The following is a 15,639-nucleotide window of genomic DNA, read 5'->3' on the forward strand; positions in this document are numbered from 1 at the left end:
GGTACGAAGTAGGTAGATAGAACGACAGGTAGATGGACAGGTATATATAATGTAGATAGATTGGTAGTACATTGTAGATAGATTAGTTGAGAGAGAAAGAGGGGGGGGGGGGGATAAGGAGGGAGGGAGAGAGGGAGGAAGGAAGAACTACAAGAGAGGGACAAAAAGAGGGACATGAAAACGTGATCAACCCCAAGATAAGCTAACAAAGAAAAGCAAATGCTCTTTCACCCTTTTAAAGTGCCTACTGAGTTTTCAGCTGCTGCCAAAGAGTTATTCCTTCACTGCCAGACTTATTCAAAGACTTTTAATGATAAATAACAATACCTGACATCAACAAAGCAACAACAATAAAGTCAACAGGCAAGCAGTAACAATAAGGATGTGCCTAGGGATGACTACAGCACTAAAATCAGTCATGCATACAATACAGTCTGCTAAAATCAGTAGGCAAAGACAATGAAAGTGTGCCAACTGTATGAAAACGAGGATGTGGTACACCACTGAATGGCTGTATACATGAAAATAGCACTCACGTAGAGATAAGTACAGTGGACTCCTGTTATAATGAAGTCCTCGGGACCGGCATTCCTTTCGTTCTATCAAGATTTCGTTATAACCGAACAAATAAACAATAAAAAACATACACTGTAGAGCGGATAATTTTGCGGCCCTGAATTTTGTACTTCTTTGTAACCGGAATTTCATAATTATAACTGTGTTTGTTATAACTGAGGTGCACTGTATTGGTATACACAAAACGGAGCATTAAAAGGTTAATACAAAACCCTTGAAACTTACCAGAATTCTGCAGAGGCTGGTGGCAGCAGTCGCAAGACTGTCGTTCTATCACAGGGAGGAAGCAGAAATGAGATTTTAGAAGCAGAAAATATAGCCAGTATATGACAATCTCAGACATTCTAACCTTTCTGACTGAAAATATGGATGATTTGGCTCAAAAGTAGGAAAGAAAGAGCGGTTCCCATACAAGTGTGTGTAGTCAAATTATCAAGAAAAGTAGGAGACTCCTATTGAAACATGAACTTGGAATGGTCAAAATGCAGATTCTTTCCTTTATAAAGTCAGAATGGTTGGGGGAGGTCTGCAATATCTTTCAGAGATGCATGAAAAGCAATGGCACTGTGATGAAGCAGTGGCATAATGACATCAAGTGCATTTGATGGAGATTTAACAAATTAGGACAAAGCAGAGTCAAGCATAAGGATGACTTAACCCTAAAAGAGCCGGGGGGCGGAATCCGCCCCCCCCCCCCCCTCGACGTTTTGTGCCTTAATTCCGTAACGCGAGAAGGCCTCGTCGCGAGGCTTCTTGACTTTCTTCGTCCAAGTCTCGCGCAACTTTTGAGACCAAATTTGCAACGTCCACGCATACTTTTGCGAAGCCACGCCCATTTTTGTAACGGAATGTCGCCCCAAAACAGGCATAATTTTGTGATTCTGTGTACATTTTCTATGGAAAACGGTGCTCTGTCATGAAAGTCATAAAAACCTAATTATTTTTACAATTAATCACTTTCATTGATTAATTTTGTGCTAATTATGGTAGAAAAGTGGTCAGTGACAATTTCCAATGAAAAAAACAAAGAAAAAACAAAAGTTGAAAAACAGAGAAATACATAAGAAATTCTGAAAACAATAAAATACATAAGAATTGGAATGAGTTTTGGAAGTTTTTGTGATGTACAATTGTTGAATATGCTAAAACAGATTTACAGATCAAAAATTAGACTCTCAATGCTTTAGGGTTAAAGTACTGTATAAAAGAAGTGAAAATTGAATAGGTGATATCAAGTGGCGAAAATAAATAGTCCTAAAATTGTCCAAACATATTGGCATTATTTAATTATTACAGAAGAAACATTTTTTTTCATTCATCTGTTGCTTTTGCTGTGATTTCCTTGTGTAGTTCTTCTGATACCTATCAACAAGTGTCAACGAGAGTCTGAGAAATCATCTCAATATTTGACCAGCAGGGGCAGGGGCAGGAAAAAAGGAAAATTGCAAGTGAAGTGTCTACGACCACTACACCGGGCAGTGTTGTGTGTGATTCAAAGGACAGTCATCAGCATACCAGGTAGTTTCCTAGGTCACGGCTGCGGACTTTTAACACGTGTTACCTCTGGTGTAGAGAAATTTGTGACCATTTCCATAGGCACCTACCATCTATCTGTACCCTGACACCACGCTTCTGGATCTTGTTGAGTCTCTTCATGAGGGAGAAGCAGTCCGACACCAGGATCTTCTTACACCCTTCCCTCAGCATGATCTATGGTGCGATGTAGTAAGACAGGTCAAACTTACAGTGTATGTGTTGCAAATCTTGCAGGTTTGAGAACATCGGCCCTCTCCAGCCATCTAGATGGTCTGTGTTCATTTTTACATTGCCACACTTTGGACTATCCTTGTCATAAACACAAGCCAACTGATGACACTGAGGTCATGTATATTAGTATACTCTCAACTGCTGGTGTCATGTAGTTGTACACCAGCTTACTCTGGACTTCCAGTTACATACACCAATCCCGTGGAAGTTCAGGTGTTTCTTACAACACAGTACTCTAATCTGTCCACTTCATATCCTTTATCTGCCCATCCTGAACTTCCAGAATCATGAACACCTGCACAGTCTTGACTACTGGCGTCAAATACACCAGAATACTTTAGATCTCAAATTGCATCTTATACACTTGTACGCTTTGCTGGATTGCTGAAAAACATACATATTTTGTACACTGGACACTCTACTGCGATTGTCAACATACAAAACACTCTGGACTACCAAGATTAGGAACACAGTAAACTCAACAGTTTGAATATAATTCAAAGTAAGACCAACTTCTACTAAGAGCTAACAAAAAATATCTTTGGAGTAAAAAGGGCCCTGAGCTTTCGATCCAAGCAGAATCTTTGTCAGAGGCCAAATACGACTAACAAGTGGGTATTAAAAGCAATCACATAATATGTGATTGCTTTGAATGTGATTGCTTTGATACACATGGACTACACACAACAAACACAGTCTGAGGAGGGCTAGGAACACAGAACAATGAAAACAAAAGGGGTGGATTAAAAGTCAAAGACAGGGAGCCAGACAGGTATAAGGAAGGGGGATTAAAGCAGGAGGGGGGGGGGGGGGTGAACAGACAAAGGCAGAGGTAGGCCAGTGATGATCCCAAGATCATTGGGGGCAACTGCTGAAGGATAAAGATGAATAGGGAGGCAGCATCAAACAAGATCAGGAACAACAGAGGGATAAAGAATGGGAAAAGAGAGAAATACATGTAGCATCAGCAAGACTGAAAGGGGTGGGGGGGGGGGGGGGGGTGGAGGTGAACAAGCAGTGAGCCATAAACCTGGTATACATGTACAAGGATGTGGGGGAAAAAAGAAAGTGCGAACCAACCAACAACAAACATAGAATATATAAAAATATCTTGAACAGACTTTCACGATGCGAGTGAAAAACACTAACTCACATGATTCAATACAATTTAACATCTCTTATATCATTCCTCCAAAGTGTTATATTTTTTTGAGATTGACAGCAATGAATGGCCTTGAATACTCTATTGCTATATCAAAACAAATGTACCAGATGATGAAAGCAATGAGTACCACGACTATACGTCCCACAGCAAAAACAGCCAATTGACACACACGTACCTGTAAATTGTAATCATGTAGAATCTTGACAAGTGAATCCCTCAGGCCTGGTATTTCCATTCCTGCCTTGATCCTCTGATATATGACAGGTTTTGAATAGTCGGGAAAGAAGAATTTCAAATGCTGAAGTTTTACAACTGCCAATTCTTCACTATAAACATGAACTTTTATCCTTTTACTGCATTTGTAAAATGCTCACTATGTTATAACATGTGGATAACATGTTGGTATGAAAGATTATGGGGGGGGGGGGGGGGTGGCAACCTTAAGAGTCCACCCAATAGGATCATCTCTTTGCCAGGACAGTCATGGGAAATACCGACAAACAAAACTTGCATGGAATTAACTTCATGAGTAAAGAACCTTATGCACACTTCAATCGTTCCCATGGTTACCAGCTTGAAGGAGACCGAGGTCCATTTCATATTGATCACACCTGCAGTGGTATCATTGAGAATTTAATAGCAGATTGTAGCCATACCAGGTAATCATTTGTGACCGTGCATGACAAAACCAACAAAAAGCCACACGCACTGATTTTGTGTGAGGACTGAAAATAGGTGAAATGGGTCAACCTGGCGAATTTTGAGTTTTTCATATTTTCTGAAAGAGCAAGTCTTCTTCTACATTGTACATTATGCTGAAGTTGGGATCATAAAACGAACGGGAAATAGTGTTTTCAGCAGTTTTTTTTTTTCTTGAATACTTTTTTGTAGAATAGTGTGATAAGGTGTATCTTATACAGTCCCCTTTTCATTTCTTAAAAACCCCATACACACTTTTCACTTTCAACTGTAATAAATTTAAAAAGGATGATGTTACTGCTTTGAAAGTTGGTATTAATCATGGACATAATGGGTTAAGAAAGCATGCTCAATTTCAGCTTAATCTGATAATCCCTTCATAATTGTTATTGCTCAAGTGGTTTACATCCTGTTTTTTTGTCCCATTCATCACACAGCTAGCACTACTTGGGAAAGATTTAACGTTTGAATAGACCCCATACTTCAGAGCCTCTTTTCTCAGTTCACAGTTTTCCAGAGTGCATGCTTTCTTTCCAATAGGTGAGGAGATTCCATTTCAATTGAGTTATACATCATTTTAAAGCTTTATAATAAAATCTGCTCTTTCAGAATCTGCTCTTAACTAAAAAATCTATGTCTGGCGACTTTTTGTTGGTTTTGTGATGCAGGGTCACATATTTCAACTTGTGTTTAATCTGAAATATAATGCCTGGGTTTAAACTAATATTTCAGCATTACAAACACATACATTAAACACTTCAATGTGTTCATTCTTTTAATTTCTGTCGTCATACTCTACTAAATCTACACAGAAGACTGGAATTCCTATTTTGTGTCATTTTTTCACAAGAAATGCATCCATACATGATCAAGCTTACAGTCACAGATTGATAATATAGCACCAACCTTGATTAGGATGATGGGATCCACATGCGTTCCAATGTTGTTGAGTAGGCCAGTGATGAATGCTGAAAGGAAAATGCATACAGTAGAAAGCACAAACTTTTATGGTATTAAGAAGTAAATCAGTGAGGAACATAAAAGTCAAACAAATAAACAGAGTGACACAATTTGGTCTCAAAAATTTGTTGTACAAATCCACCTTCTCAATGCAAAAACATGCAAGAAACAACAACATATTAAGATATAAATAAGACATCATCTTACTTGACAGATCCAACTGGCAAAGCCTGTAGTTGGATTTCATTGACTTATGAGGCAAAGTAATCTTTTCAACTGCATGAATGTACAATTGTAGAAGTAGCACACACTCCAAGAACAACTCCATGGAAAGGGGTGGGAATAGGGACTCAGAAAAATATGTAAATATTATGTTCATCCAGATATACAATATGTTGAATTTAGAACGATGACTGCAAAGCACAGTTGCTGCAACAGAAAAACAGTGGATGTTTTTCTCATCGTGTCTGAGTTTTATGAATTTGAACACGTACAACAAGGCTCATCTAAGAAAACCCGCGTTGAAAGAAGCTTAGGAAAGTAGCAGCATAGACGGCAAACAAGCCAAACATCAAATCAAACAAAGATTTTTGATATGAGTACAGAGGGCAAAGAAATTGCTGGTTACTTCATGTTGTTGCACTGCAGATCATCAACAGATCTGTTTTAAAGGGGATGGCTAGTAACCGATCTGTGGGAACCACTGGGAATGCTGAGGGATGATTGTTCCAATCCTTGTGGGATTCATTTAAGAGTACATTATATATCTACTGTTGTGTGAAAATTATTTGCTTCAGAACAGTCTCATATTCAAGTGATGTGCAGTTTAATGTTTCCAGGTTAGCGTGCCTTGTCAGTGACGGGGCATTAATCTGCACATTTCTTGAATATGAGACCGTTCTGAAGCAAATAATTTTCACACAACAGTAGGTATATAATGTACTCTTAAATGAATCCGACAAGGATTGGAACAATCATCCCTCAGCATTCCCACTGATCAGTTACTAGCCATCCCCTTTAATCCTCTGTGTGCCAAATCAATCACCTGTCCACAGGTTTGTGTGTGAAATTTGCACACATTTGACTCATTGGCACAGAATGGGTTAATTTCAAAGCATGCACCTGATCCTCAGCTGTGAGTCTGTGTCTCTCTTAACCCTAACCAGGCCGGGCTTTTTTGGGTGTTCTGTGGCCGGGGAGAGGTTGATTCAAACCCCCTGCGAGATCTCGGCCGTCGATCGCGCAATCGCCATGAAATTTGGCACGCGCATTACCTGTGGCGTAATCTACCAAGCTATGCAAAAAGAAATGGAAATTTTTGTCAAAATAATTAATTATGCTAGCATATGCATAAAATCATACATTTTGCTCTATATCAGAAATTAAAGCTCCTAGAATCCTAATTTTTGGTGAAAACATTCTTTGTAGCATTCCTAACAATGTACTTGAAAAAAAAATTTGGTATCAAAATCAATTTCTTATGTACTTTATTGTTTTATGAATTTCTTATGTATTTCTTTGTTTTTTCGACCTTTTGTTTTATCATTTTTTTTCTGCAAAATTTATGACAGAACCTATATCAAGCATAATTATGCTAAAATTAATTAGTTTCAGCCAATAAAAGTGAAAATAATCAGATCTTTATGAATATGAAGAGAAAACTCCATTTGCATAGACTATACACAAAATCACGTTTTTGAGCCATTTTCGATTTGACAGGCATGTATAAAACGTTATGCAGTGTCGTAACGGTATGCACGATTTTCGCGAAAATGGTGTCAAAAGATGCGCGAGACTTGAAAGTAAAAAGTCAGCGAACGGCGTGGTCAAAAAATTTCGCGTGGCGGAGAAGTTGCGAAAAATGTCGAGGGGGGGTTGATTCAACCCCCCCCCCCCCCCCGGCCTTTTTAGGGTTAAAACAAACAAACAAAAACCTAAAATAAACAAGAACAAATTCTATGATCAATTTGGAACTAAAATCAACAAGGCTTTCATCAGCGACCAGGTCACTGCAAGGACTCACGTGGTTTGTCCATGGAGTAGTCGATGAGGTCGTCCCAGAGCTCGGCGTCGTCGTGCTCCTTGGCGAAGACGATGGCCTGCTCGACGTCCTTCAGCTCCTCGGTGATGAGTCGCAGGGCCTGCTTGGTGTTACCCATCCGTCCTGGTGAACCCATGTGAAGGGAGAAAGCCGAACATTACTATTCCGTTACACCCATCAGCAGCTAACCCTCCCATGCCAGCACCAACACTAATATGCCCACTTCTGATCACCAGCTGCAGTGGCATACACTGTACTTCAATTTTCTGCCCAGACATTACACTTCTTCATCTACTTTCGATACCAGATGCAATGCATATTGGGGAGAAAAAGTATCTGTGCCCTTTTATTTGCCTACCATTCTGTAGTATGATAGAACAAAGTTAAGTTGACCACCACATGTAATCAACTAAGATGCCTCAACTTACTTGTGCAATTACTATGTTGTGCCTTGTTTCTTTTTGTGCCAGGGACTTTGGGTAGTGTGTGCAATGCTGTGGGTTTTTCTTGTCAAAAGCACACGCAGAGTTAAGCATGCACCTCTTTTACATGTAGAAGCAGTCCACTCATCTTGGTATTGAACATTGGGAATGAACTTTTTAACCTCTCTGTGATGGAAACAATTCTTCATCAACTTTTGCCAGACTATACAAAAACACATTGAATTTCAAACATCAGACTTTTCCAAACTGTGCAAGAGCTGGACACTGACAAGTTCAGCAACCTTTGACTTTTGACCCTTGACCTGGAGGTCTGCGGTGGACCTTCTACGGAACTCACCGAGCAGAAAGACCATCTCCTTGGTAAAGTTCCGCTGCTCGCACTGGTCCAGGGCCTGCTGCAGCGGGTAGTAGTTGCTGGTCTTCAGAAAGGGCAGCAGCCGCTCCCGGTCGAATTCGGCGTACAGCTCCACCTGCATGGCGTGGAAGTCGCGCCCCTGGTTGGCGTCTTTCTGGAACAGCGCGTCCAGGTACTGAGTGCGAGGTGGGGGTGGTGACACAGATAGATGCAGAGAGAAATTCATTTCCAAAGTATTACCTTGGTAAACCTTATCTTACAGTAATGCTGAATTTTAAATCTTCTTCCTTTTAATGGTTGAAGTTTGAGCGCAACACTATCTACATGTACATTACTTCTTCTTTTTTTATATGAAGAATAGGGTGGATATACTGTGTACTTACTAAAAACAATGAAGTTTGCAATGACACATTGATATGCAATATCTTTGTATCATTGTTAAGCACGAGAAAGGTTTAACCCCTTGATTCAGTTCAAGCAGAACATACAAAATTCTGCAACTAAATGTATGGCATGTGAGGGAACCACATTGTTTTCTGTCCTTTAAAAAAAAAGGAACATACTAGTCCTTGCACTGATCACATTTTGTTCCTTCAAGCATCATTCAATGAATTTTGTTCCTCCAAACATCATTGAATGAATTAGTAAAACAAGAATCATGAGAAATAAAAACAAATGTTTCACGACAAAAAATTGAAATTTCATAAATAGATGGAACACAAATGGTTCTCTCTATCTTACCAGGTAGAGTAACCTCCGATCTTCCTGAAGTTGCGATACCACTTTCTTTACCTAAAGGAGAGAGAAAAAGAAGATATAATGTGCCCATTTCAGCATGCATCATAGTCTGTCCATAAAGACGTCTCTTCCGAATGCTGTTACAGCAAAGAGACCAGCAGCAAACAAAATGTTATATTTTTACAGATGTAGACCCAACCTTTGTTCAGTATCTTGTCATTTTTAAGTATGACTAATTAAGAAATGCATCAGTACTGTGTACACAGCAGGACATAACGACTGCTTGACGGCCACTGAAAAGAGTTTTCCCTATATCTGCAAAATTAATTTTCACTTTATGTAACGATGCATTCGACGATATAACTGTATACTCAAATGGGAAAAAAAGGAAATGGAACAACAATTTAGATCATTGAGAAGAAGGAGATAGCACTGTTTCCATCAAACGTTACTGTAAACTGGTTTTGCAAATTCTCATCCACGAGAAAGATAATAGATATGTTTCTAACCCATATCAAGCCAGTGCACACAGGTGCACAAACACAAAAGGAGAGCAGCCACTTTTCTACACAGCGCCTTCACACTGACAGCTCTCAAAACAACTTCTCTTTATTGGCAAACAAGAGATGAAACATTTCTTCATTTCCAGCTATTGGGGGTGGGGGGAGGTGGAGTTGCACCAACTATGGGATGTCTTGTATCTGGCCAAATGTGGGATTAAATTTATTACCATGCACAGTCACTGATGCCTCTTTAGTGGAAAAATAGGGTCCCCTACTACAAGTAGATATGACATCATTCTGTCGATGGGTTCCATGACATTTGCTCCTGTGGCAATTGGTCCTATGAAATATCTGCGCAATATTCAAGCCAAACACAAATTCTATCCCGCCACATATAACATAACCCTAACCCCACTCCTAATCCTTACATGACCTAAAACCCTATTTCAACCCTAACCCCATGTCCTTGGAAAAGAAGAAGACTGGAGCAATTAATCTCAGGGGCAAATGTTGGGCTACCCTGTCAATGGGGTTGGGGGGGGGCATTCCCCCTAGTGCACTCACTGCAACTTTGTCTGTATTAGTGATAAGCATCTCAATGGCCTGTTTGGTGTCGAATCTCATGAGGAGCACTATCTTGTCCTGGATGGAGTCAAACAGGTTACGCTTGTGGATCAGCTTGAAAACATCCTCATGCCCCAGCCTGTAGTAGAAAAAACAATGAGAGGCAGGAAATGATGCATAAGGCATGTCAAATCTACCAGTATGTGTGACTAAAAATGAAACAAAAAACAGGAACTACATGTAAATGCAACACTGAGATCGCAGCTTGAAATAAGTACCACGGTATAAAGATCTTTAGCGATATACATTGTATGGCAAATAACTAAAAAACTTATGACTGTTGAAAGTAAGTTAAAAAGCCATGGGATCGAACATTGAACCTGTATTTCAAAAAATCATTGTATACTTTGTTGCCCCAATTTGAGCAGTGTAAAACGAGACGAGTGCTATTTTTTGTAATGGAAGTGAAAGATGACACAGAGTTATATTTACAGACACCACAGCCTGTCTCAAGCATTAAACAAGGTGTAAAGCAAATGTGGATTCTTTCAAAAGAGAAGGGCACTGACAATTGAATGCAAGAAAGAAAGAAGTGACATTGATTCTGCTTTGACATTACAACTGCAGAAAATAATGACATCAAGAACAAGATTTGAGAGTCTACAAGATCAACTGAGCCTACTAGGCCAACTTCAAAGAAATGATATGCCACAACTGCATAAGCACTGCAAGATATGAAGGCAGTGCATTCTTGCACCACTGGTAAAGGATAAAAGGTCCAAACGTACCTGAGGTATATGGCCAGGGCCTTGTCGTAGCGCTGGTCGTACAGGTACAGCTCCCCGAGCGTCTGCATCAGTGCTCGGTTCTCGGGGTCAGCGGTCAGTCGCTCAGTGACCGCTGACACCAAGGTCATCAGGTCGTAGAGGTCAGGCGGCCAGAGCTTGATCAACTTATGGAATCCCTGCAGGTTTGTTCCATAAATGGGATATATACGAGGGAGAGAGAAGGAGGAGGGGTGATTACATTTTCACAAGAATCACGGATTCACTCCTGTGTGTACCGTGGATAGAAAAGGAAGAAAGGTGGTTTGAGGCTCAGAAATAAAAATGCGTTTACAGTTATCCCCATTTCAAAAGTCTGGCAAGAGCCGCAGTCACACTGGCATAACTTCTTGAAATTTAAGTTCTCAAAAGTTTTTGCCAGAGCGACCACAAACTTCCTGAAAACTTCTTGCGAAACTTCTCACTGAAACTGGGGAAATTTCCTGAACCCCCGTGAATCTTGTCAAAGTTTGTGCAGTCTGACAGCACACAGCAGGAACTTCAAAAAGTTTGTAATGTGACCAATTCACGTCCTGTCCACGGACCGCAGACGGCACCTGCTCTGTTCTTCGTTATGCATGTGCACAAATGACCCAAACTTTGAAAACTTATAAAGAACCGAAACTTTGAAAAGTTTGGCCACCAGTGTGAATGGCACATAAACTTCATAAGTGTTCATAAGTGTTCTCTTGCAATACACATGTAGACATACAATTCAGGAAAAACAGCATTTTCAATGAAACATGCAGTAGTTTTGGCAAAATAAGTACAAAATACTGCCAAAAAGTCACAGTTAGCATCTTTGTGCATGTGAGTTGATGGTTTTAAGTGAAAAAAAAAAATACGAGAAACCGGCCGCTTGAAATCAGAGTTGTGTGGGCACTAACCTCAATGTCTGTCTGCAGGTATTCATTGAGGATCATCTCATAGATAGCTTTGGAGAGGCGGAGATCGCCCCGGGGTACGTAGTGGCTGATGACCTTCAGTTTCCGCAGCTTGGCAAAGAGATAGACCTCATTCTCCCACAACTCCTTGTTCTTACCCAGGATCGACGGACAGAGACTGTAAAGACAGGACATTTGAACTTTATGACCGACTGGAATGAGGATTCAAATTTGGCTGAGCTTCTTTCCTTTGTCCATTTGTCTGTCCGTCCATATGTCCATCCATACATTCATTCACTTGATTGTTCATTTATCCATCCATCCATCCATCCATCCATCCATCCATCCATCCATTCATTCATTCATTCATTCATTCATTCATTCATTCATTCATTCATTCATTCATTCATTCATTCATTCATTCATTCATTCATTCATTCATTCATATATTCATTCATTCAGTCAGTCAGTCAGTCAGTCAGTCAATCAGTCAGTCAGTCATTCATTTATCTACATTGTACTTTTTAAAAAATCTATTTATCTATTATCTATTCAATCTTTCATCCATCCATTGAACCAGCCAGTAGGCAGGCTGGCTTGCTAGCTATTCATCTATTTGTCCTACAAGAATGTTGTCATAAAAAAGCCTGTTTAATAATAATAATAATAGACATATTTAGAGCGCCTTTTCCACTGGATACAAAGCGCTATGAGATGTCATCCCTAGTCACCACAGGAGATAAAATATATACAAATTACCAGGCAGCGACAGTGCAAGTCCAGTGCACATATAGGGACATCAAAATAAATAAGTCTTCAAGTTTTGTTTGAAATGATCAAGTGTTGGTGATGATTTCAGAAGAGGAGGGAGCTTATTCCACAGCCTAGGAGCAGAAGAAGAGAAAACTGCATCTCCGGCTAGTTTTTTTCGTGTGTGGTTGAGTGAAGGTAACGGATGATGAAAGACGAGTGCGCCTAGAGTGAGAGTGTCGTACCACACACTCCCCAATGTACTCTGGAGCTCTATTGTTGAATACTTTGTAGACCAGTAGGAGAAGGTTGAAGGATATTCTTGCTTTGACTGGCAGCCAGTGGAGTTGACGTATAAGAGGAGTGGCATGAGAACGTGAACGAACATGGTACACTAGTCTAGAGGCAGCATTCTGTACTCTCTGTGAGCGATCCACATCAGTTTGCCACTATAACCATACAATTTGTACATTTACAGCATTTGAAGATTGCAAGAATGCTACATACAACTGTATATTACTTAGTAAACCACAACTCACCTGGCTGCTTTCTCAAACTGACCAGTGCTAAAGAGGTGGTTCAGATAGCTCCTCCCAACATCCTGAACTTTGATCTTGATCAGATCCTTGGCGTGTCTCCTGGCTTCGGCAAGAGCCTCCTGTTGACAGATTCCATATTACACAAATAATGAACATAACAAAGGGCATGTGGAAGGAAGTAACTATGCGAAAGTAACTTTGGAACAGCATGCAACACAAAATGCAAAGCATTGTCGGTTGGTTTGTTTTTATTTTTTGACTATTCAAAAGCTATGGAGGATGGATAATTTTACACACTACATTGTACTCGTAAATTGTACCTGACCAAGTATAATTAACATTTAGTCTTATATATCAATATTACTTTAAAAAAAAAATGGAGACCTGATTCAATTCTCCAGCAGTTCATCACTAGATAAAAAGCCTACAACAAATAAAGATGCCACAGTAGGCTAATGATATAAGGAAAATATTAAGGAAATTCCAGAAATTTTCTTTATTTCAATGAAAAGTACACATTCCTTTGATTTGTTACTGATAGATGTTTACAGGGTTATATCATGCCTTATACCTTCTGGCAGAAGTAAGTTATGCTCTTCCATTACACTACAACAAAATTCACCGCACTGCTGCATGCTACTAAATGAATCTGCATTCACCGAATCCGCACAGAGTCAACTTCCTTGTAAAGGGGTATACTACACCCCTGTGAGTAAACAATCCATTTAGTCTGACCTCTACACTCCCTCCTTACCCCCCCCCCCCCCTTCCCCTTTGCAAAGGGGTGATTCTTCTCATTGATTCCATAAGGACAGTTGCTCGACCTTTTCTCACCTCGTACTTCTCAAATTGCAACAGCCAGTTGATGTGATCGTCCATGTCCCGTTGCCTGGCAACGACCACATCCTTAGGGCTGACGATGTAGAACACGCCCTCATCCTCCAGGTATTCTGGCATGTGGGAGGGGAGGATGGAGACCATTGATAGACACAAGAGAGTAATTTACATCTGATGTGACCAGCAACATAACTTCATGCTATCACACATACTTCTCATACCTTTCTGTGAACTGTAAAAACAATACCTGAATACTCATGCAAAGCTCTCAAAATTCATCAGTCATAACCCGTCCTCCATGGTTACAATGTATGTCAAAGCTCACTGTTAAAGTTTTTGATAGCCAAAAGATGGATGCTGTGTAAAGACCATACCCAGTCTTTGTTATGTAAAAGTACTTTGAAGTAACTGGCACCATCAAAGCTGCACTAAAATTGTACAAATTACAGTGTAAATACAATTTCCGTGTCTAGCCTTTGCATTGTTTACACCTGCAGATATTTGTGAAATTATGAATCTCTGCTACAGTGTACAACAAAAAATACTATGCTGAATTTGGAATAACGAAATAGTATATTTCTTTCAACTGCAAAATATCTATTAAGGTGCTTTATGTGATGTTCTCTCTCACATCAAAGCAAACTATTAAAATGAAACTTTCAAACATGTTTTCTTTTTTTCTCTTTTCTGCAGAGGTTCCCCTCCCAAATTTCCACAGGCTTCACAAAGTGTAGTACCTAGGTGATAGTCATTGGGACGGTATGCCTGGAATCCGCGCATGGAGAGGGCATCGCTTGTCACCAGCTGGTAGTCGTCGGGTGATGGGGTAATGATCTTCAGCTGGGGTCGGCAAGCTCCGCTATCCTCACCCTACGGACAAAAATGATAACAGCTAGAAATGAACACTGATGCATCACCCATCCAATTTGAATATTGCTCTCTATCACGAGTATCCCAATAAAAAATTTGAAGATTCTCTTCTAAACTCCTTATTTTTTAGTGAATTTGGACCATGATAGCATCTTCTGTTGTCCAGTCTAGCTCTAGCAGGCCTTTATAAGACATCATCATTTCATCTTTCTCTTTATAACATATACTTACAGTGTACTTTCTTTTGATAATGCTCTTTGTGTATTGATACAAATTACACGTATCAAAGGCAATGTTGAATTATTTTGAGGACGCAAGTTCTGTACTCTATGGTTTATGCTTTGTCTAGTGTGAGCCTTCGGTGACAGATTGCTGGTTCATGCTCCATAAAAAAGCATAAAACATGCATGGAGTGTGCACTGATAAACTGCGAGGCTTTAGGGCACAAAATCCTCCTCATTGTTAGCTTGAGAACTAAAAGGTCACTGTATACATTGTGGAGAGTCTATAGAATTACTATTTTCTTTCTCCTCGCTAATTTCATGTACCTTATCCCTCATCAAACATACAAAATAATGATTCTGTCTGTGGTGTAAAGACCGCAGGTCTCACCTCATTCTTTGGTCCATCCGTCACATAGGCAAGGACCACCAGGTCGCTATTGAGAGGAGCTAGACCACACACGGTGAAGTCTGTCGTGAACATGGAGGCTGTTTGGGAAAACACACGAGATAATCATATCCAGCATGTGACAGCGCAAACACACAAGAAAACTAAAATCAGTCTATAATCACACACTTATAAACATTAATTCTTTTTTTTTTTTTGTAATTCATTCACATCCTTAAAACTCTAAAACCTTTGAAAAAAATCCCTAAAAGTGTATGAGCATTCTTGAAAGTAGGCACATTAAAAATTCTCCCAGTTTAACAAGTACACATATCTGCACATGCTGGAATATTGCTTACTGGTTACCTCTAATCTGTATTTTAGTGACATTCATATAAAAATCAACCTTCCAACTCTCTTTCCATGACAGGCTATCAAACTTCCTCACTCCGTTAATAATCTCATTTTATTTATAAAAAAAAAAAGTGGGGGAAGGGAAGATCCAAGGTGATAAT

General features: G+C 39.8%; 1 protein-coding gene across 1 annotated transcript in view; it reads right to left on the reverse strand.

Moving 5' to 3' along the window:
- Positions 1-15,639, reverse strand: part of LOC139710768 (vacuolar protein sorting-associated protein 41 homolog) — a 40,481-nt gene that overhangs the window by 4,440 nt on the left and 20,402 nt on the right. The window contains exons 10-23 of the mRNA XM_071622686.1: positions 15,128-15,225; positions 14,383-14,515; positions 13,643-13,758; positions 12,809-12,927; positions 11,523-11,697; positions 10,600-10,775; positions 9,812-9,950; positions 8,748-8,798; positions 7,989-8,181; positions 7,191-7,331; positions 5,114-5,175; positions 3,684-3,758; positions 2,181-2,286; positions 802-846 (exon numbers count right to left, since the gene is read on the reverse strand). Of these exons, the coding sequence (XP_071478787.1) occupies positions 802-846; positions 2,181-2,286; positions 3,684-3,758; positions 5,114-5,175; positions 7,191-7,331; positions 7,989-8,181; positions 8,748-8,798; positions 9,812-9,950; positions 10,600-10,775; positions 11,523-11,697; positions 12,809-12,927; positions 13,643-13,758; positions 14,383-14,515; positions 15,128-15,225 (1,629 nt within the window). The remainder of the gene's footprint in view (positions 1-801; positions 847-2,180; positions 2,287-3,683; positions 3,759-5,113; positions 5,176-7,190; positions 7,332-7,988; positions 8,182-8,747; positions 8,799-9,811; positions 9,951-10,599; positions 10,776-11,522; positions 11,698-12,808; positions 12,928-13,642; positions 13,759-14,382; positions 14,516-15,127; positions 15,226-15,639) is intronic.

Source organism: Diadema antillarum, unplaced genomic scaffold (genome assembly GCF_040938485.1).
Source record: "Diadema antillarum isolate AM-2024a unplaced genomic scaffold, OU_Dant_1.0 seq00001560_RagTag, whole genome shotgun sequence".
Classification (NCBI taxonomy): domain Eukaryota; kingdom Metazoa; phylum Echinodermata; class Echinoidea; order Diadematoida; family Diadematidae; genus Diadema; species Diadema antillarum.